Source organism: Struthio camelus, chromosome 19 (genome assembly GCF_040807025.1).
Source record: "Struthio camelus isolate bStrCam1 chromosome 19, bStrCam1.hap1, whole genome shotgun sequence".
In the NCBI taxonomy this organism is placed as follows: Eukaryota; Metazoa; Chordata; class Aves; order Struthioniformes; family Struthionidae; genus Struthio; species Struthio camelus.
Genome location: NC_090960.1, coordinates 15,072,939 through 15,095,505, shown reverse-complemented (window position 1 = coordinate 15,095,505; position 22,567 = coordinate 15,072,939). Strand labels below are relative to the sequence as shown.

General features: G+C 42.7%; 1 protein-coding gene across 8 annotated transcripts in view; it reads right to left on the bottom strand.

Moving 5' to 3' along the window:
• Positions 1-22,567, bottom strand: part of GAS7 (growth arrest specific 7) — a 124,165-nt gene that overhangs the window by 42,713 nt on the left and 58,885 nt on the right. For 6 of the 8 annotated variants that reach the window (XM_068913238.1, XM_068913242.1, XM_068913239.1 and 3 more), the window contains exons 3-5: positions 14,154-14,225; positions 12,726-12,811; positions 9,051-9,104 (exon numbers count right to left, since the gene is read on the bottom strand). In XM_068913238.1, the coding sequence (XP_068769339.1) occupies positions 9,051-9,104; positions 12,726-12,811; positions 14,154-14,225 (212 nt within the window). The remainder of the gene's footprint in view (positions 1-9,050; positions 9,105-12,725; positions 12,812-14,153; positions 14,226-22,567) is intronic. The other 2 variants (XM_068913240.1, XM_068913241.1) reach the window with 1 other exon arrangement.

Sequence of the window (22,567 nt, the reverse complement as noted above, 5' to 3'; positions counted from 1 at the left end):
TCCAGTTCTGGGCTCCCCAGGACAGGACAAGAGAGGCATGGCACTACTGGAGAGAGTCCAGCGGAGGGCTACCAAGATGATTAGAGGGCTGGAGCACCTCTCCTCTGAAGAAAGGCTGCGAGAGCTGGGCCCGTTGAGCCTGGAGAAGAGAAGACTGAGAGGCGATCTCATCAATGTGTACAAGGATGTGAAGGGGAGGTGTCAAGAGGATGAGGCCAGTCTCTTCTCTGTGGTGCCCAGTGACAGGACGAGAGGCAACAGGCACAAACTGAAACCCAGGAATTTCCATCTGAACCTGAGGAAAGACTTCTTTGCTGTGAGGGTGACAGGGCACTGGAACAGGTTGTCCAGAGAGGTAGTGGAGTCTCCTTCGCTGGAGATAGTCAAAACCCGTCTGGATGTGATCCTGGGCAATATGCTCTAGAGGTCCCTGCTTGAGCAGGGAGGTTGGACTAGATGATCTCCAGAGGTCCCTTCCAACCTAAAACGTTCTGTTATTCTGTGAAGAGAGCTGAAAAGCAGATGTTGCAATTTGAAGAGTGGATACTGGATCCAACCAAAGCTGGCATCTTTTCAGATGATCAAGGACTTGGTTGGCCACCTTTCTTTCATGTATATCCAGAACAAGGAAAGGTTTCTTGAGCAGCTCTCAGGTACTAGGCAGTTAAAGTATAAGGGGCTGCAAACATATATTAAATAGCCTGTTGAAAAAGGTTAACTCTTTTCACTCCCTGAAGTGAGTTTTAGAACTGATCGATTTCAATTGATTTAAAAATACCAGCTAGAAACTTCAAGCCAAATTGCTACTTTCAGGGCACAGACAACCAGACAGCCTCTGACAAGCACTGCCGGGAAACAGAGCTGAAACAACACACAATGGCAGCACATCTTGCAGGTAAAAAAAATGTTGTGCTTGATTACATAAGTTACCAAGACTAAAGCAATGACTGATCACAAGCCACTCTTGTTTCTTACTGTGCTTCTTCACTGACATGGTCAAATACTATTTCTGAAATAATATAATACATTGTAGTTTTTTAAAAAAATAAAGTGGCCACCGAACCCACATACAACTGCTTTGTCATTTAACATAATGGCCAACTGCTTAGTGTAAGCGAGAAACAAGGTAGGCCATCTTCTGACAGCAAAGACAAAGGAAATAGAGTATGGTTAGCAATACAATGTTTTATGCACCTATAGGTAGGAAAGGGATGTGAGACACAGGTTTCAATAGTTTCTGGCTTTGAGGATTTAACCATCTCCCACTCATTCAAAGAATATTTGGGGTAGGCCCCATCTAGCCTCTCCAACTGAAGGGAGCCTGCAGGAAACACTGCCCTACAGACAGGCATGGCATGTGCCGACATGACAATGCCTCATGGACCTCAGAGACAAAGTGCTGTCTCTTGAGAGCACACCTGCCAAGCTACAGGAACTCAGGAAACAGAAAAGCAAGTTAAAAATAAGTAGCAGCAGAAAGTAAAACACTGAGAAAGAGTCCATAAAACTTTTGGGGGGACACCGTAAACTATTCACATCTCAAAATCAGGAACATCAATTTTGCACGGTGAAAGGAGAAGGCATTCTGGTTTCTCCCTCTCAGAAGATTATCTTATCATTGGCTGTCTTACAGAGAATGCTCTGCGTTTTAAGTGGTCCTTCTAACTGTACTACTGCCACACAGAGAATAACCAAGTCCTGGCTAAGGTAACATATACTTACTGGCATCCTGCTAGTCAAACAGCAATCTGAGTGATTTTATACTGTATCATAACAAATCATTGCTAAGACCAAAACCACGAAGTTGTGTAACAGACGCTATACAAAGACTGTTCTCATTTCAAAATGGACATTTCTGCAAACAGCACAAAGTGTCAAGAGAACAACAAGGAGTCAAAAAAAAAAAAAAAGTCAAAAGCTCTCAGTGATGGCTAGGCAGTCACCTGTGGAAATAGGTTACAGAGTGGCGCTACTGTGTGGCCCAGGATTATTTTAGCTGGGTAAGGACCAAATATTTCACAGGTAGGCAACAGTGTTTTCAAGGCAGATTTCTTACACTGGATGATGAGAAGGGGGAAAAATATGCATCTTCTAAGTGTATTTTTCAAGTCTACCAGAAGATTGGACATCTCACTGTGTGCATGAAGACACATGTCCGAGCTGGCCGTGCTCTGCAGCAGAAAATACATACAGTGGCACTCAAGTTATTCCCTGCAACTTAAAAACCCGCACAAGGCAAACTTCAATTGAAATTTGTATTTTCTGCAATGGCACCTGCTTTGTAAAAACTAAATTTATGTCACTTGGAAAGAGCACAGTAACTTTAAAGACCTCCTGTTATGTCACTAACGCAGAATCCTGAGGAAATAAACATACAGTCATCTGAAATGCCCATAACTGGTTAGGTAAAGCTGCCTCACTGCAGCCACACCACTTCCAAGGAAGCAGCAGTCAGCAAAACAGTATGTGTACATGCTAACAGGTGATGAGAGTAAGCTAAAGTGTTTCTCAAAGAGTATTATCAGACTCAATATCTTCTGAATAAATCAAACATTCTGCACCTCTCAGAAGTTTATACTTAGTTTATACTGAATCATTAACTCAAGGGTACGAGGGCTGGAAAAAGTCATTAGGCTAAATAGGCCTACTACTATGTTTAACAGGAAATTGACTGTTTCAGAATTAAAATTATGTATATCTATATTATATATAAATATGTGTATATATATATGTATATCTAAAGTTATGTATCTGCATCTATATCTCTAGATATAGATATATAAAAAACACAGAAGCTTTTCCGATCCTAAAAATGAAAAAAATACCCCCTTACAATAACCAAAGATTACTACCTGTGCAGTCAAGAGAACTTACAGTTTTTTCATGAAGTCTCTGAGGTTGCAAGAAAATTTTCAGCACTCCAGAAGAGTTACTAAGCAAACATATGTTTGTGTAGGAAATCCTGTGATTCTTTCTTTCCTTTTATCACCCTAGATTTCCTACACGAACGTGAGACCTCTTGTTTAGGTATTTCCAAACATTAACAGTTTTATCAATCGCATTAACAGTGACATCCACTCTCTTCTCTCCTGACTTCCGATCTCATTAATTATATACTTGATGGTGGATCAGGTTAAGTGCAAAATCCAAATTCACAAAGTATGAAAGACAATAAAAGTGGTAATCTGTTTCAACAATGGTGACTAACCAATAAGGCTTGAATGAAAATCATGCAGGAAGTGATTTTTACAGCTATAATTGGTAGCAAGAAACCAAGCAAATTAAAATATGTACCTCGATCTAATGACAGGGTAACAGAAGCTTAAGAGAAAACAAGACCCTATAACCTGCATTATGTTCAGGCAGATTGCACCTGGACCAGCTCAGACGATAATCAATGTCAATATGATATTAAGGCCTCACCAACCTGTTCACTAGTAAAAAAAATTGTGTTGTCAGCTTGCAACAAAGCAAACTCAGTTCAAAGACCACAGCAAAGAGTACTCTAAGCATAAGCTAAGCAAACTGACAAGAGGAAAGTAATACACCTTCAGCTGTCACCACACACCAGTGACACCATAATATGTTTGTTAGAGACACTGGATTGCCAAGATTAGAAAAATTTACATAGTCAGAGAAGACATGCTGCGAAAAATATGGCGATTACAAAGCTGATGGGAAAAAAGGAGACAAGCAACACCATTTGATGCTTTTCTCTGTAGTGTACCAAACTCAAGAGATAGATGAAAATATTTTTGCCTCTATACTGATTAAGAGCAAAAGCAATTCTTCACTTTGCATCTACATAAATATTCCAACTCATATTTCCCATGAGTATATTGGCAGTGATGGTAAAATAAGCCGTTGACTTTGTAGGTTTCTCTTGCTTATGTTTGAGTTGTAAAAGGGTGACAGAAGAAGAAAAGTTGCATGGACTTAGATGGTTGTACAAGATTTGCTTGATAACAATAAACCTTGTTGGGTTGTACATGCACATGCATTTAATAGATTCAAGTACACTGGAAGATCTGAAGTAGCTATCAGCACTCCCTAGTAAATGAGACCATGCCAAGCAACATGAATAAAATAAGGATAATTTGATCAAAGCTTAGATAATCAATCATATATTTATTACATAAGACACTAGATAAATAAATTGGTAGCGAGCAGGTAAGCTTACCTTGTCATGCTGAAGTGAAGACACTAAAGAGGGGCAACATATTTATTCATTTCTTCAGCTTAGAAATGCAATTTCTTTTCCCTGACCTCTGCACAATCTCAGCACCTTAGGCAATCTGGCAAAGTTATATTTGGTTTAACTCTAGCATTGCCCATTCCAGTAAGTGCACTCTGAGGTCACCTACCAAAATGCAATCATTCTGGTAAAATAGATAAATGCAAAGGCTGGAGATCTCAAGAAAACTTAAGTATAAACTAAGTCTTCAGCAGCTTTAACTCTACTAAGACAGGGAAGGCCAGGCATGCCTAGACTGAAGCTTGACTGTCTAGGTAGCTTTGATATCAAGAATTTACAGACGGTTTTAGGTGTTTGCAGAGTGCCACTGTAGCTGAGGTAGAACAGAAGGGGAGAACAGACAATCAAAGTTTTAAACTTTAACTCAGACAGCTCCTATTTTGAAGGCTAGATTCTGCCCCTCCCAAAGTGTTTAGGAACCTACTTTATTTATTTTATCCGTAGAAAGGTCCAGAGATTATTTGGTCAGTGCCCTAACACAAAAGCAAGGAATTTTTGATAGCTTCTACTGTACTATCAAGGCCAGGGTAGAAAGGAGAATGGTACTGAATTATCAGCAACCTCATATTGTGGTAATCATAGACCACAAAATACTAAGCCACAGCCACACAAAATACTAAGCTATTACATGTAGCCCACCCTCTCTTCCCATTTGCAGCACACATTCATTTATGTGTACAACATAAGTAATACAAATGTTGGCTTTTTCCATATCGTGCCTTTCCTTGTTAAGGCACTAAAGTGTTTTTCAGAAAGAAACCCACACATAAGCAATTTATCGTGCAGAAATACAACATTATCAGATACATTTGGAAGGTTTCCTGGTCTTCAGATGAAGCACAAATCATGCATACAAATTATAAATGTGAACTCTGTCAACAAAATTGCAGCCTGAATCCTGCCCACCACAGAAAGATCCAACGCCTCACACAAACCTGTGGATGTTTCTCATGTCCATCTTGCAAGGTATCTGCTATTTTAACCTACACATCAAGACTGCTGACAAGGATCCAGCTCTACCACCCCCAGCGCAGAGGAAGGAAGCCAGAGGGAATGGAGCTAGGGGATGAGCATGTGCCTGTTTGGCTCCGGCACTCGATGCTAACACTGTGGCAAAACACATACTATTTCCCACTCTCCTGCACCCACCTCCTCCCATATACCACGGTCAGAGCTCTTCATCACCATCTCAGTTGCTAAGAAAAGGTATTCTCCCCCCACATCAGAGAAAAAGCACCTGGAGACTTCTTTGTTTCCAAATGGTCATTTGCAAATGTTTTCTTTTTTATTAACAAGCTTACCCAAGAAAATAATTGTGTTTCTTTTGGAAAGAAAATCGTCTTCACTGAGTTGCTATGAATAACATCAAAAATCACCATGGGAACCCATTCCATAAATTAAACTCAGAACTAGAGCAAGAATAACTCCTGAATATCTTTCCTTCCTTCTCAGCCTTAGAGGAATCAGGAGGAAATCTGCAGCATGTTCAGAAACAGCAGATCTTGATCTCTGTAGGACAAGGACAGAAAAATGAATTCAACACCCCAGAACCTGCCAAAAGGTCTTTATCAGTAAAATCTCCCTCATTGATGGTGCAGGAGCTCCAGCTTGCAACGGACTCCTAATCAAAATTTGGGCTGCATCACACGGGCAGAGAGATGACTCTTCAGAGATCAGATACCAAACCATACAGGTTAAAACTAACAACGTGCACCTTGAAACTCACTGAAAAATTAATGCAGACAGCAGGCCTGCAATTCTGTTTCCCAAGTGATCATCAATAATTTGCACAAATGGCAGTTTCATAAGGGGATATAGCCCTGGTAAGGGGGTTTCTTTCCAAAGGAAGCAGGGAAATGAACTGCTTTAGAAACATCTGTTTACCAAACAGAAAACATCTTACTCTTCTTGCTGGGTGCATATGGACAAGAAATACTCTAGCTTACAGCTGCTTTCAGGACTGCCAAAAGCAAGAGTAACCCATGCTCCCAACCTATTCTTTGAATTTCTAAAAGCCAGTTACATTCCTAGGAAGGTGGTAACAAATTCTTACTCCTCTGCTGAACGCGAATGAGCAGCTAGACTGCAGCTGCTGGTTGTGGTGCCATTAACAGACTTCAGCAGCTTGCATATCACAGGACTGCTGTCTGGAAGGAGGTTTGCTGGCTTTAGAACTCCCACACAAATCACACAATTTCCCTTTTGCAAGAAGGGAGGCTACTTCAGGACCACTCAAAGACCAGGGAAAGCTACTTAACTACAAGCTAAGGACATGCCTGCTGCTCTGTTAACCAGAAGAGCCCAGCATCAGCTGGAGCAGTGCTGAACAAATACAATCTACTAGGAAACTGCAGGTAAAAGTTACAATGCTTTACAGTTTACACTAAGTATCAGAATATCCTCTTTCACAATACTTCCTTGATGCAAGCAAGGCTTGGGGCAAACAGCTGTTAAAATTAAGCTTGTTTTTTGTCTGTCTGATGCACCATATTTTAAAGCGTAAGACTTCTACGGGAGAAATGCATGCGCGGCGATCCTTACATAACACTCAACACTTTCTTGATTTGTAGACGCTACCAAATGGCAGGCAGGCCAACAGATAAAACAGTAGAAAACCACCCTCAGTGAACAACCTGAGTCCTCACCCCTGGGAACAACGAATATTGCAGAAATATGAGTGCTTTCACACTTGTACGGTGCTCTGAAACATAGAACATTATACCCAGAGGCCATGTCCAGCCCAGCAGGACAAGTTATTCAAACTGTGGTCTGCTCCTGCCTCTCCAATGCAGACAGTTTTCCAATCCCAGCCACCATGACCCTGAAAATTCTGCAGCTGATTCCGCAGGACGTTTGCAGATCCGTCAGAATCAATTGACTTATAATTATTTCATAACTGTACCAAACTATTTATATATTAATTAACTTAGTAACAACAAATTTTTCATTCCTAAAGACTGATTTTGATAACCAAGTAAACTATTAAAGATATTTTTTTCCCAGCAAACACCATCTACATGGCTTACATTCCAGTCCCATCTGAGACACCTGTGCATGTTCCTTTCGAAACCTCACCTGCTGTCATCAGAAAATCAGGGAGTTATGCACACTGATGGTTAAAGCAATAAGCTATACTTGATAATCTAGGCAAGACAATAATATCCTTCTTGTAATAAGTCATACAATTAAGCAATAATGTATAACATTAAATTATTCCTTCTGTTCCCTTGGATTTTACACCCTTCCAATGCTTGCAGGCTGTAATCATGTTTATTCCCTTTCCTTTATCACTGTTTGCTCATTTATCTTCTTTATTACTTCCTTTTAAATAAACCATTCTCTTTCCAGTCACTTTTGTTAATCTTTTTTGATTTTTGCCCAGTTTTTAAACATCTTTCCTGTACTGAGGAGTCCAGAACTGCAAACTATGTTCCAGATGAGGAGATGAGGTCTCCAGTCACAGAGAAGATATGAATGAATGTAAATGTGATATTGAGAATACCTTAATTGAATCAGCTATATTTAATTATTAATATCAAAAGCAAATGCAAGATTAACTGCATACTGACACCTAAAATATTTGCCTGCAATTTCCATCACAAATCTCTGATGGGACACTTTGGCACAGAAAAATACCTTTTGATATCTCTTTGAAGAAAAGAGAAAAATGCCACTCAGGAAGGGCAATGACCGGTCTCCTTAACTTTTGTTTCACACAGAATCACACAGCAGTTTCTTCAACTTTTCAATACTTTTCCAAGTATTCAGGACATTTTGGGGCAGGAGGAAGAGAAACTGGATGACAGCTCAGTAGGTGTTCAGGACACCCGATCCAGAGCCAGCAGCTCTGGAGAATGCACATTCCCATTTTCAGTTACTTCCTTACCTCCTGTTCATCCAAGAATCGTAAGAAAAATCACATTGGAATCATGTTTTGAAAATCTCTAAGGATGGAGATCCCAAGGATAGAGGTCTCTCTGGGACTCTGACTTGGTGCTTAACCACAGCAAGATTACTCCTGGTGAAGGATTTGTTCCTTATGTCTAACTGGAACTTCCCTTGTTAAAACATAATCGATCGTTCCTCCTGTCTTCTTACTGTGCACCTCTGACATAAGTCTGGTTCTGCCTTCTCCATAAGCCCCCTCTACTTGTCTGAAAGGCTGTAATGACACCCTCCCTCAGCCTCTCCTGGGCAGGCTGAATACACCCAGCCTCCTCAGCCTCCCCTCGCACATCACTCACATCAGCTCCTACTCATCCTGGCAGGCCTCCATCAGCCTCTCTCCTTTGCATCAGTGTCTCTTCTGTGCTGGGGAATGCCAAACTGGATGCAGCCCTCCAGATGCAGCTTCACAGGTGCCAAGTGGAGAGTCATCGCTCCCTCATCGTGCAGTCTCTGATCATACTTATGCAGCCCAGGGTGCTGCCGAGGCCAGCTCCTGCCTCCCACCCGGCATGCCGCCCCCCAGCCAGCCCTGCCACTCCATCCCCGGCGCAAGGTTGGGTGACTGTCGCCAGCTCACATCCCCTCAGCGCCGAGCACCAGTTCCGTGGCCCCCTAACAACAGCTACGCTCATCGCGGAGCCCCCTCCCGCGCTCCCCAAGGCTCAGCCTGCCCCGTCCCGCTTCCAAACCGGCGACGCGCCCCGAGGGCCTGGGCAGGGGCAGCGGCCCAGCCAGGCGAGGCACCCCACAACCCCCCGACGGTTCACCCGTGCTCGCGGCCACCGCCAGCCGGCCCAGGCGCTTGAGCCGCCCCTCGCCCGTCCAGGTCCGCCCCGTCGGAACTCACCGTCAGGCTGCTCTCCTTGTTCTGCCTCCGTGGCGCGGCCGGGGACCCCGGGCTCTGCGGAGACAGGCGGGGCGCATCGTCAAGGGCGCTCTCGGAGCCCAGCATGGCGGGAGCGAGCCGTGCGGACCCGGCGCTACGCGGCCCCCATAGCCCAGCGGCGCGGCTCGACGGGGGCTGGAGGCAGCGGCAGCGGCGGCGGCAGCGGCGCCGTCCTGGGGCCGCCTCCTCCCGCCGCCGCCAGCCCGCGCGGCCAATGGCGCGCCGGGCCGGGCCGGGCCGGGCCGGGCAGCGGAGCCCGCTCCCAGCGGCGCGGGGCGGGTCGCCGGGCCCCACCTCCTCCCGGCCCAGCCCTCGGGGCGGCACCGGCGCGACGCTCCGCCTCTCGCCTCCGCCGCTCCTGGGGCGGGGGGCTGGCGGGGGCGAGGCGCGCTACCCGGGGGTGCGCGGGTGCGCTACGCGGGGTGGCGCGGGCTGCTCCAGGCCTCGGTGCGCGCCTGGCCCTCGCCCCTCGCGCAGTTTTGCTCCGCGCCTGTTCCCAGGACTGGTGCTTGCCCCCGAACGGGAGACAGCTAATAGAGATGTCACGCGTATGCTCACAGACAGTAGAAGCTGTTCCAGACCAAGCTTTTGTGCGCGTGAGGTACTGCCAGCGTCTTCCCCAATAGTCACTAACCTGCTCTGTTGCCTCCCGTGCTGCTCTAGCCCCCTGCCCTTGTCCCTGTACTCACGGGATCAGCATCCGCACTGAGAAGTGTGGAGATGGGTCTGGCCAAACTGTGCTGGAGTGGAGGGGAATTCACCCAGCACAGGCCTGGACTGAGTCTCAGCTGGAACTGCTATTAGGGCAGAGTCCCAGAACAGTAGGATTTCCTTGTGAGTTACAACCCAAATGTCCAGTTAAAGTCACATCAACAGCAAAGTGACCAGGGTTAAACGTAGTAAGGTTTCACACCAGTTAAGTTGCTAGCCTGCAGCGTGCCGGCGTGGCTCTTCTGCTGCTCCATTTGTGGCAGCTGAGACAACTTGAACCTGCAGCATTGAGCTGCTCTCTAGGAAGCAGTAAACAAGGCCTGGCCCTTTGCCCAGCACAGTGCAACTCTCTTTTGTTCACAGTTGTGGCTTTTTCCCTCTTGACCTGCTTCCAAGAAATGTGGCTGTGCTTGCCCAAGGTATCTAGCCAGTGTTTGTTTGCATGATGGCTGCTACCCAGGTCTAAGAATGCATCCTGGAGAGTACCTGGAAGCTACTCTCTGGCAGCAGAAAATCTGTGCCAAGAAGAGATAATAAGGCAGCCAAGGCAAAACAGCTTGAGATGGCCCATGGCAGAGTTAGGAGAGGGATTGGCCAAACTGTAGGAGGCCATACAGAGAACAGCTCCAGAAAAACACTAACTTGAAATCAACAGTATATGGTCAGGTGTTTTCCTTACTAAGGCCTCTTCTGCAAAAGCATCCACAGCTCCAAGGAAAGGAGGCTCTCAAATGAATGTGAACACAAGCCACTCTTAGAATTAATGGCACCAGCAACTAGTAATATTGCTAGTTATAGTTCAAAGCAGGAATGAACCCAGGACTTTAATCTGGAAAACCCCATATGGAAGGAGTAATGGAAAGAAAGTGCCAGGGACATATTTGAAGTACCTTGAATGAGAGAAATTATGAAAGGGATTTTTGTCAGTCTGATGCGGCTGAGTGAACTAAGCAAACCAGTGCAGGAAAATTGACTGCTACCGTATCTTTTATGTGAACTTGACCAAAACTGCAGTTATAAACTTGAGTTAGACTCAGTGCCGTAAAAATGGAAAATGGCAAATGTTGTTACCAAAAGAGTTCTGGGGAATTCAGTAAATCTGACTTTTATGCTAAGCCAACTGCTAGAACATTATAAAGCAGATACATTAAGAAACAAGCTATTTTGTCACAATTTGCAAATTTATTCAAGTTCTCTGAGGGAGTCACAACAAACATGTAGATGGGTTGATCTGGTAATGCACTATACTTCAGTTTCTAAAAAGCTTTTTGACCTAGTTTAGCTGCCTGCATATTCTTTCTACAGAAGACTGTAAACTGAGTACTCAAAGAAGGACGAGTGCAGAAGAGTAAAGTGCTTAATGTTTGACATGGATGCTAAGGGAGCAGGAAGGCTGAAGCAGTGAACTGTATCAAGGGAAATGCTATGAATCAACTGGTGAAGCAAAACAAGAAATATTGGCTAAACTGAAACAGCACAAATGGTGTGGTAAGGCAAGGCTGAAAGCAAGTACATAGGAGGCAGCGAGTGAGAAAAAGTGTAAGAAAAGAAGGGAAAGTTTGCAGACAACACAAAATGATTTAGACCAAGAAGGACACCAGGCAACACAGTTCAGCATGGTAACTCCACACAAATCAAACATATATTTTATTAGGTTTATTTAAATAGTTGCAGTGCAGAAGAATCTACCAGTTAATGCACAGAAATAAAATAGAGAACTCAGGTCATTTAACACCTGAGAGAAAAAACAGTTGGCAGACAAGGAAACACAACTCAGTGGGAATCTAGCCCCATCAGCTATTCAACTATTGCTGTTTTGGCAGGCAGCAGGGTAGCAAAGAGTTTTAAGGGAGGATCTGGAAGAGGGCGCTGTGCTGCATTTGCAGACCCGTATGGAAGAGTCTCCCAGGGACATGAGGTGGGGCAAGAAAAAGTGCAGGGATATTTACTGAAAAGCTGGACAATCAGGGTGGGGAAATCAGCTGTCAAATGAAGTAGGAGTCAGTGATTTGAAAGATGGCCAGGGATGATGAAGTGGGTGAGGCACAGGCTGTATAAGGCACAGAGAGGGGCCAGTAAAAGGACACATAGAAATGGATGAAGTAATTGTAAAAAGCTTCAGAAAAGTTCTTTGTGAATACTTTCTTTGGGAGGGAAGGCAGGAGCTGCAAGAAAATATTAATAAGATGTAGACATGACTAGATGTTCAGGTCTAGAGAGAGGACTGACTTGGAGACTGGCCCAAGTTTCAGGCTTGAGTGGCAGGAAAATTTGCAGGGTATAGTGACTGAAGTGGAAGGGGACTGGTTTCACACAAGCCTGTTATATACATACTGCATGGTGCCACGGGACTATTCCCCAGTTCAAAATATTGAGGCCACGTAGTCTCAGTATTTCTTCTCTCTCTCTTCTCTCTTCTCTCCCTGTCTTCTCTAGCTTTCTAGAGAATATTTATTCTCTGTACAGAGATCATGTGGATAAATGCTAGCTCTGTATCACAGGAAATGGTATTGAACATTTGGGAGTTTAGTATATGATCAGTATCTAAACTAAATTCCAAAAAGAATTTAAATGTCATCTTTGCAGTGATGTCCTAGCTCAACACGGGGTAATTGAATGACTTCTTCTTTTGTGCTTCACAAAGCAGTTGTGAAGTCTTTTCCCCTTGGTCTGAGATTCCAGTCTTAGAATTTTGTACTGGTTTACCATTTGGACACAAAGACTAACTTTTCTAGATGCAATGAATCTGACAGATCTGACAGTTTATAAAACAAAATGCATCTGGATCTCCTGCTCTGGGAAGACTCCTAAACTATTTAAAAAGAAACATTCCTAAACTATTTAAAAAGACACATATCTAAACTATTTAAAAAGACACATGTTTCTTCTTGTATACTACTGTTTGGATTGTTCCCCAGAACTTACCTGTGGGTCCCCACTGACTTTTCGGAGGCTCATATGACTGGAGTCCAGCTGATGTACTGGGGTCCCAGAGACGTGGTAGCCATTCACTGTAAGAACACAGGGAGAGTTAGCAGGCTTACTGTAGGTAGCAAATAACTAAATACACATTTTAAAAACTGATCACATCATTGAGTATAAAGGTATAAATCAGGGTACCTTTCTTGAGTTCCCACTGTTCCTTGCCTCCAGCTTAAGAAATGTATGAATGCTTCTCCCCATCCCAACAGATTTTTAGTTGAATCTCCATTTTGATGTGTTAGTGCCAACCGAGAAAGAACCCAGAAATGTACATTGCTGAAACTCAGCCCACAGGTCCATTCTCCCCTCCACATCCTTAAGTAGACTGCCATCAGGAGTTATGATGGGAATTATTCAGCTAAAAGTGACAAGAAAAAGATGCCCCAAAACTCAGAAGAGTTCCCATAGCCCTGTTTGGTAAAATTAAGTGTTTGAAGAAATAGGATATCTCTCCATATATAAAAAGCACTAGTTTAATGGAAATGGGCTCTTTATCTCAAGCAAACAGGCCTTGTAAGAAATTTATGGTTCAGAAAGAGAACCAATCATGTACACAGCTATGAGGTACTTTTTGGAATATACTGAGTAAAGAATAATGTTCAAAGTTGGGTTAGAAGAAGATACTGTATTATGTTACACATGCTGTGGTCACATCAAAATGCACAAACCTCCAAGCACACTTCCCACTCAGCTCTGCTAGTAAAGACAGGCATCAGTTCTAAAAATTTCTGCAAAAAACTTCATCTAGACTTTATTATTAGCAGCAATGGCCTTAAAGTTTAGCACCTATTAAGGCACAGTAATTTCTACTTTGCTTTGTCTTACTGCAATACCTGAAAATTTTTAATATGGCTCTGCTGCTAATTTTCTGTTACTTGATTCCCGGCAACTTCAGGTCAGGGCAGAAGTGAAGTGGCCTGTAACTGGTAGCCTGTAACTACTGCATGCTAAAACACTTTCTTTTGCATATGTGAGCTATATAGAAGAGATGCAGCAAGCCCACATTCCTTTGCCCTTGCTGTCTACCCTGTCCCAGCAGAAAGCCAGACAGGGAAAGACAACCTCACCTTTTCCTCCCTTAGCTGGTTGACCAGCTGACTCACTGGGCTACAGTCTGCCTACACACTCCAAAGATGTGCTACATCAGCTCTAAGCAGACCAGACAACAGACCAGAAGATGCATCAGTAGGGAAACAATAGGCAAGATGTATCAGGAGGGAAAGTCTTACCACATCTGTACTGCTGCACTCCCAGGACCGTGTACATTAACTATAAATCCCACAAAACCAAGAGCATTTTCCTTTGCTCTACTGACTGGCAGAAAAGTACATTTACCTAACGCAGTGATAAGACACAGCAAGCAGACAATACCTGCAGGGCTCCTCTGAGTCCCAGGGCTCTTTGGAGTCCCAGGCACGCTGCTTGGCCGCTCCCAGGTTGTCTCTGTTCAAAGAAAACAGCATTTAAGCGTAATCAAGGCCTTGTGCACACATCAGTTCATGCCTGTGACACTTGTACAAATGGGTTATGATCCTGAATGTTCTCTGACTCCAGGTTCTCAACCAATGAGGCAGACGCCTGCACCTCCCTGTGTTCCCCATATCCTCCTACATCTTCCTTTTCAGCCATCAGGAGCTCATCCTCTACCGCCCCCGACTCCCTTCCCAGCCAGCATGGGATCAGTCATCTGTCTCTGCTCTGCATGAGAATACAATAGGTTCAGAGTTGCATCACAGGTTCTTCCAGTTTAGGTCTGCCTCAAGGCCATGCTTGGCAAAAAAACAAGTGATACAGCTGTATGCAGAAATGAATCCCTGTAAGCTACTGCCATGATCTGTGCAGGCAGCATTTCCAGGTGTAGTTAAATTAGCCTCAGCCTGGCATCCTATGTGCGGACCACTGTTCACACGGAGAAATGTCCTGCCATACCAGCCACAGCACAGTCAGCCACAATTCTTATTATGGTCACAAGGATGGTAGATGTTGGTAGTACTTTTGCCCCTGCTCTCCATCCAGACAAATGACTGAGGAATTCTGTAAATTGAGTAAGTTCAACAAATTCTGTAAATTCTGGATGTTGAATTTCTGTGAAGCAGGACATTGGAATGGGACAGCAGAGACTCTAGCATGGGACAGGGCTTTTCCTAGTTTGTCTTTCTTTTGACTGGGGGTCATATAAACAGCGCAAAGAGGCTATGCATTGTGAAATTTGGGGGCTTCTCCATACTGCAATGAAATGCGGCTGCAAATGACTCAATGGCATGGTTTTAGTGACATATACATGGAACACAGCACTTTTTTCCTCAAGAAAGGTTATTTCCCTAGCAAATTTCCTCTTTTTTTCCCACTAGGGTCCTTTAGCCCCTAGGATATGCAAATGTATGTCACACCACTTTTGATACTCAAAAAACTGCTGCTGCTGCTTCCTTTTTCCCCTCATTTTTACCTGTAGTTAATCATTCTGCTCGTTTTCTCAGCAAATAAGAAGTTATCTTTGACTATATGATAAACAGAGCTTTAATTGCAAAACTTCCTAAAAATTACAAATGGCAGAAACACTGCAATTAAAATCGTAACTTCTGTAAAATTACAACTAGAAAGCCAAGCCAGGATTCCTTTAGAATAAATGTATCAGTAGTAAGCCAAATAAATAATACTCACTACGTTTCAATATCAAATAAGAAAATAAGCGAATTAGTATAATCAAGTCAAAGGACCACTTCTTTTCAAAACTATGTTTCTCAAAACCCCCAACCAGCAGACATCTAGCCCTGTCAAAGCCTGAAAACCTACATCTCTAAATGTTCCAGATGAAAAGGGGCTAGCTGTAATGGAGCAAGAGAGACTAAGAGAGACCTCATGAATAATAATATTTTAGGGGCTGGAAGTTAGAATGCCCATTCTAACTTCCAGGCCACTAACTTCTAACTTCTAACAGGCCACACAGAAGGCCTCCCTACTCTGGGTAAGTGATTATCTGAGTAACAAAAATGATGGTAATATTATTTTTTGAGATGTCTACTAGGGCTATTTCATAAAGAAGGAGGTGCTGGTTTATCTCTGCATTACATTTGGATATATACACAAGGGTTGCTTTAGGTTCCTCATTGTAGGGAACGGCTCAGAACTGGGGATCACAAATGGGGTAAGGTGCCATGCCACAACCCTGTGATGCCTAAATCCTTGAGGGCAGTTTAAGACACGCTCCCTGCTTTCTGCTTCTCCCTTCCTCCCCTTCTTCCCAAGCTTCAGCGTTCTGTTGGTTGCAAAGAAAAATATTTTAATTTGAGCTTCTTTTGTTTGTTTTTGAAAAAGTAAAGCCTGATGGACTGGAAGCTTTGATGAATCATGAGGAAACATTTAAATTTTACAGATAGCTTTTTGTGAATTGGGTAGTAAGTTAATAAATTCCATGCTTTGTTAATGAAGCAGGATTGGAACGTGTTCTAACTAAATAGAAGAAAAAACAACTGATAAGAGTTGTCTTGGCTTAAAATACATTTGCGCATGATTAAATGCAGATAAATTCTGATTTAATGCTATTGTGATGCAAAGATAAGCAAAAGAATATGTTGCCCAAGTTTACGGTGGCTTGGTTTATAATGTAGATAGATGATTGATGAATATTTATTTTTTTATTTCTTTTTAATGCAAGCATAGCTCTCTACAATGTTTTTGTATTTTTGAGACTGTTTAGAGGGATGGACCTAACAAAACTAACAAATACATTTGAAATGTAATTGAACAGTTAAAATTTTCAGCCTTTTCCTCTAACTGGTTCTCTAGTTGGCCTGCTAACCCCTGTGGAGCTAGTCTGAAGTCCCCTCTGCCACATGAAGAGTCTACATATATAACTTGGGTGTAGAAATCTCATGTATACAAGAGGAGCACCCAGCAGTTAGCTTATTTGTGAGTACAACCCAAAACACTGTATCTTGACGGATTTTCAAAAATACAGAAATAAAGTAATTGTGAAGTAATAGATATGGAAAAGGGAAAAGCTACAAAAATACATAAAATAGAAAGAAATAACATCTTTTATTGGCTAGGAAATGAAAAGAACAAGAAGAATGTTTTAAACCTCATTTGTTTTGAATGCTGAGAGGAAAAAAAAACAAACAAAAAACCCCCAACTTTTGTCCACAGAGTAATAGACAGCCTAAGCAAAGACAGAAACTAATCTTAAGCAAGATTGTACTGGTCTAAGGCCATCTACTGGAAGCAACCAAATTTAACAAGTTAATATCGTAACATTACAAATTTCTCTGCAGTTTAGTCATGATTAGAAACGAATTTCTGGGCAAAAAATGATTTTTTTACTACAACTGCACAAAAAGGTTTGGTGAGAGATAACATCATGTCTGATGGCAGTCACTCATCTTTTGAGTATGAAATGCGGCTTGTGATATGGATGCTTGGAAAATCTTTAAAGACTAGCTGTACCACTGTGACAAAACAATGATCATTGCTATTAGGAGCATATTACATATCAGAAAAAGATTTTATATCCCATCCATTTTTACAAACAGGATGTTAGCTACAAGCTAAAAGCTCTTGTCACAAACTGTAGTACTGGCAGACTAACACTGACAAAGTCCTTCATTGGTCATGTATTAATTTTTCTATTTAGCCAGTGAATGGAAGAAATAATTAGTAGCTTCCTTGTCATCCTCTGGACTATGAAGGGGAGATCTGTGAACAGAAAGAACTAGATCTCTGACAATCAAGTATGGGAGATGTTTGGAAATTAGTTACTAAACAGTAAGGTACTAGAAAGGCACTAGTTCAATTTGAAACAATGTAACAAGAGGAAAAATAGCTTGAAGAGCCAAGGTGTACATGCCAACAAAATGAAAGAGGGTTTTCACAGATGTGGTTAAACATTTCCTCCCAAAGGAAAGCGGAAATCTGTGGTGTTTAGGGGAAGAAGGTTCACTGTGCATCTGTTTGGCAGAATGGGAAATGAAATGATTTGTCAGGCCTTCACAGAGCTACACTTTCTGGGACTTCATGTAAGACAGCTTCTGAAGAGGTCCCAGTGTAGTTTATTTTAGTGATCAAAGTGTAGCTGCTGGAGAAAGAATTTTGTGTCACCACTGCATGAATCCAGTAGCATTGTTCTGAGGTTCCAGAACAGCTGCTTTACAGTTTGAAAATATAACATCAGCCGAATATCAGGGATTTAAGGTTTAGCACAAACCTTCCTGAGTATATTCATATTGCTTTCTGGAATGGAGTTAGTACGTCTGCATGGTATCATGTTCAGTGCTATGTTATAAACTACATGCTCTGTTATTTCATGAGAATGGAAGGGCAAGCCAGAGGTGTTCTAGGTTTGTTTACTGTGCAGAAACCTTCCCCTTTCTCCTAGTCTTAAGAATGTGTTGCAGCTACAAGGTGTCACCCAGCTTCCAGCGCTAGCTCACATTTTTATAAATAGGGTTTGAGTTCCTTTTGTTTTTTACAGAAATAAATGTGTAATGCTGAGCAGCTCCAAATCCAGTTTCTGGATAATGAGAAGCCATGCAGGGTGCACAGGCCACTCGGACACCAATGAAGAACAGCAACTGAAATTCTCCCCTGTCTCTTCTAAATGCTACAGGAAGAGATCCTGTGAGCTCCTCTGAACTGTACCTGGTAACATGCAGCATTAGAAGTGAGATTTGCAATAAGGTGAACAGGCCCCACAGCCCCACCCATCTGTTTTGGATTCACTGTGCTCTTGCCAGTGGCATGTTAGAATTGCCCATATGTGCAGACACAATTCACAAACTTCCTATCCTTCTTTTGCTGCTCCATTGCATCTTCCTGGACTTATAGCAAAGCGTGCTGCTTGTCCATGGCCTCCTCAAACAGCAAAGCCTGGTTAGACCTGTGAGTCAAAGAGACCACAAAGAGACCTACTCCTGCTGAAAAAGATTTTCTGTTAACTGTACAACAACGCACTCCACAGTCCAAACCTCCAGGCTGCTGAAGCTGCCACGCTCCAGTCAGCTTTGTTTGAAACACACCTCATCTAACCAACCAGAAACAAAGTGCTGTCAGCGTTCTCTCTCACCTTCACTCCTCTTTCTTGCCAAGATATTCCCTACATTTGTGATGAACCAGAAAGGGCTTAATGGCATTTCATATCCTGAGATTGTGGGTGGGAGAAAACACCCTCCTAAGGAAAGGCAGGAGGAGTGTGTGGGTATGTGTATGTAAGGAGGGGAAATTACAAGAGAAATCACTTGCAGTGCCCTAATATTGGATTAGAACATTCAAAAATGTAGAAACAGAAGTGAGTGAATGAGAGTAAAATGAAAATATTTTCTTCCTATTGCACAGAAGAAATATAGCATGGGGAGATTTTGTTTAGTTTGAATGAAGAGATCTAATCTATGAGTCAGTTCACAGAACTGATTCCAGGTCAGCAAGAGCCATTCTGGCTCTCCACTTGTGACCTCTTGCAGACCACAGAGTATAAGCAGTTTCCTGACTCAGCACAGCAGTTGTTTCTACTTTATGCTCCAATGTATTGACTGGTGAGCCTTGCACTACTGAACTCTATATGGCTCTGGTAACATCAGCCTAAGAGGCCCAGCCAACCAGCCTGTGCATAAGCATCTGAAGTGTAAGATTCCAACTGCAGCACTGTTCTCTACACAGTCTCCTCTCACTGGGCTGTGAGGTAACTCTTCTCCATGGACCTCCCAAGGCCCTGACCTTTCCTTCCATGCTCAGACCTAATTAAAAGAGACAGGAAAAGCAGGCAGAAGTGACAGATGCAAATCTGGGTGCTTCTGCAGGAAACGTGCACTGCAGTCTTATGAGTGCTGAAAGCAGAACACCATGTAGTATATGAACTAGATCAGCAGGAGCTGCAGCATCAGAACTAAAATCCAGCTCTATCCCAGAGGTAGTTCAATAAAAGAAGAAACTGAGGCTAGAATAAAGCTTTTATTCTCAGGCCCTAAATACTGACATGAACACAGGTACCATCCAAAAGCTCTTGGGATTCTCTGTACATGTATTGAGGGCAGACATGCCTGTCACTACCTCAACAACATGGGGAAAACTGCTGCTGACAATAGTTCTTATTCTACCTTTCTTGCATCTTTCAAAATGACCACTGGGATCTGTATCATGCACCTCCTTTTGCAAACATCATGCCAGACAAAAGTGGGCCTTCATTGCAGGCTTACTGCTGACAATAATGCTATTTCCAGCACTTTCTGACACATGCACTTTATTTTTCTAGGTTTTAGATCACTTTACCAGGGCAGGTTACTATAGTGCTCTGCCTTTCCTAGGGCATTCTGTATCAGAGGGAAATGTCACTAAAAGTTTTACCTATAAGGGAGAAGACATGAAATAAAAATGCCTTGACAACTCACTCTTAAGTTTCTGTGCAGATAACTTACTGTCTCATCTGCAGTTTGTAGGTTTAGTTGGAGTAGGTGTTGATGGTAGTTAGTGAGATGTGAAAGAAAAACCTCAACCCACAGACTAAAACCTTCCAAACTCCCTAACAAACCTACCTGTCTTTCCCTAACTGATTCAGAGACATGCAAAAATATTAGGCAGAGGTCATAGTAGGTCATAGTCAGGTTCCTTCCACTCACTAATTTCTTAGGATTTAGCAACTAGTACTTCAGAAGGAGTAAGCACTCTCTGTAAATGGTGAACATCCTCACGTATAAAACATCCCTTTCCGGTCACTGATTTCCAAAGTTGTATTACTGATTATCTTCCAGGAAAGATCGCTCTCTGATACATGACATCTGGCTTTATTAGGTTCCAGTCTCATGCACATACTCTGGCTCTCAGGGATACTACAAGGTGTGTTGGGCAGGAACTCCAAGGACATCACAGTCTAGTTAAATTACTGGATCATCTCTTTCAAAGGAACGGTGCACACTGCGCTTTCAGCGTATTTTGAGGTTGGTTTGTAACCGAAACAAGGGTAAAATAAGTCTTATTTATTCTCTCAAAATACAGAGTTTAAGACTGGTAAAGGTTAGAGATAAAATTACAAAATGACAAACTGTATTAGTAACAGACTTAGTGCTACGCATAGTCACATTCTCTCCAAGCTGTGCTTGGGTCATCAGGATAGATCTAGCATGCGTTTCCTTTGGAGAACTGATCACTTTCTCTGTTTACCAAGCTCTCTTCCGTTCTCACAACAGCATCAATGAAAATGCAAATACCACCTTGGGATTGCTGAGTGGAAAATTCTACTTAGTTGTCAACTTCCAATTGCCCAGTGAAATGCAGAGTTATTAAAATTGCTTTCATGTTTTTAATGTCTAGCTTATGACAGTGCAGTAGGGAGGTTTTCTTCACACCTAGTGCTTCTTAATTTAATCCTTTTTACATATTTACAATACTTAAAAATTATGTATCTTAGGAAAGAATAGTTGAGCTTTTGACATACCAATGTTAAAGTGCTCTCATCTCTGGCATTGCATAGAAAATGAGCATAACACATAAATGTAATGAATGATATATTTTAGAACAGAGAAGCTCAAAACATGTAAAAGTTCCTTTTAGTTTCCATGGGTATTCTCTAACCTGGGCAAGTTTCCTGGTGATGAAGGTTTTGCATAACAGATGACCACAACCACTGCTATCATCTCTTATCTGAGGGTATTATGTCAAGGAATTATTCATGACAACAACCTACAGACAAAGTCCAAGAACAAAGAAGAGCAGTATAGTTTCCAGCTGTGGATTCCAGTGGGGCTTAGAAATGTCAGCGCTTAGCCGCTCAGACTGAGATGTTTTATTCAGGTACAGGTCTGGTGCTCTGGGAAACTGACTTGCCACCCTTTTGGATACGCTTGACTTATTGGAGTACTTGACTTTTGGATTCTAGCACCTGAGGATACAGTCCAGTGTTATTTATGCATCATTGCCCAGAATGTAAATCTTGAACACACACACACACACACACACACAGAGCTGTTCACTTGCCATATGATGTTTAAAGTCCCTTAGCAGTAAAGGAAGTGTGATGTCTTTACAGCACTGACTTTTTATATAGTGTTTGGGAACTGACGAGACAAAAATCTGTAGTTTCTGCTCTTCCTGGGGTGAGCAGGCAGGCTGTAGGTTGCAGTGGTTGCACAACTGAATCAGAGACTTGCTGCAAATAAGGGACTTGAGTCCCTTAAGGAAAGGGAGGTCAATGGTAAATCAGAATTAACAGGAAAAGGCACCCAGGAAGACAGAGGCAGGAAAGCTGGTTGGTGATACAAGGGCAATACTAAGTAATATATATTTTTTTCAGGCAGATCAAGACAATTTTCCTAAAACTCTAAAGTGCTCCCTAAAAGTCCATTCCCCAGATCTTGGTGGCATTTTTAACAATGATGTTTGCAATGATGAGAATATATGGACCTTAATTAGGATTAACCCAATGTGAAAGCAGAATTCCTTTTCCAAAGAAAGCTATTTAGCACACTGGGATGGGACATAATGCCACAGACAAGAAAAGCCTGGAAACAAGGACACACCATGTAAGCCTGACCTCAGTCCAGAACACAAGCTGGCAGCAAGCCACATTCCCATTTGTGTCATAAGAATATAAGTCATCTTTTATGTGATGGACAGGATAGCTGGAGAGCTATTGTTTGACTAATGCCAGAAGTATCACAGCTGCGGCACATCAGAGAAATCCATCAGCACCACCAAATTTTTTCCAGCTGAATCTACCACCCACACAGTTGTAAACCACTCCCAAAGACACTGAGCAACCACATGATTAACCACATAGTAGCTGTGTATTCTGGGCACAGGGT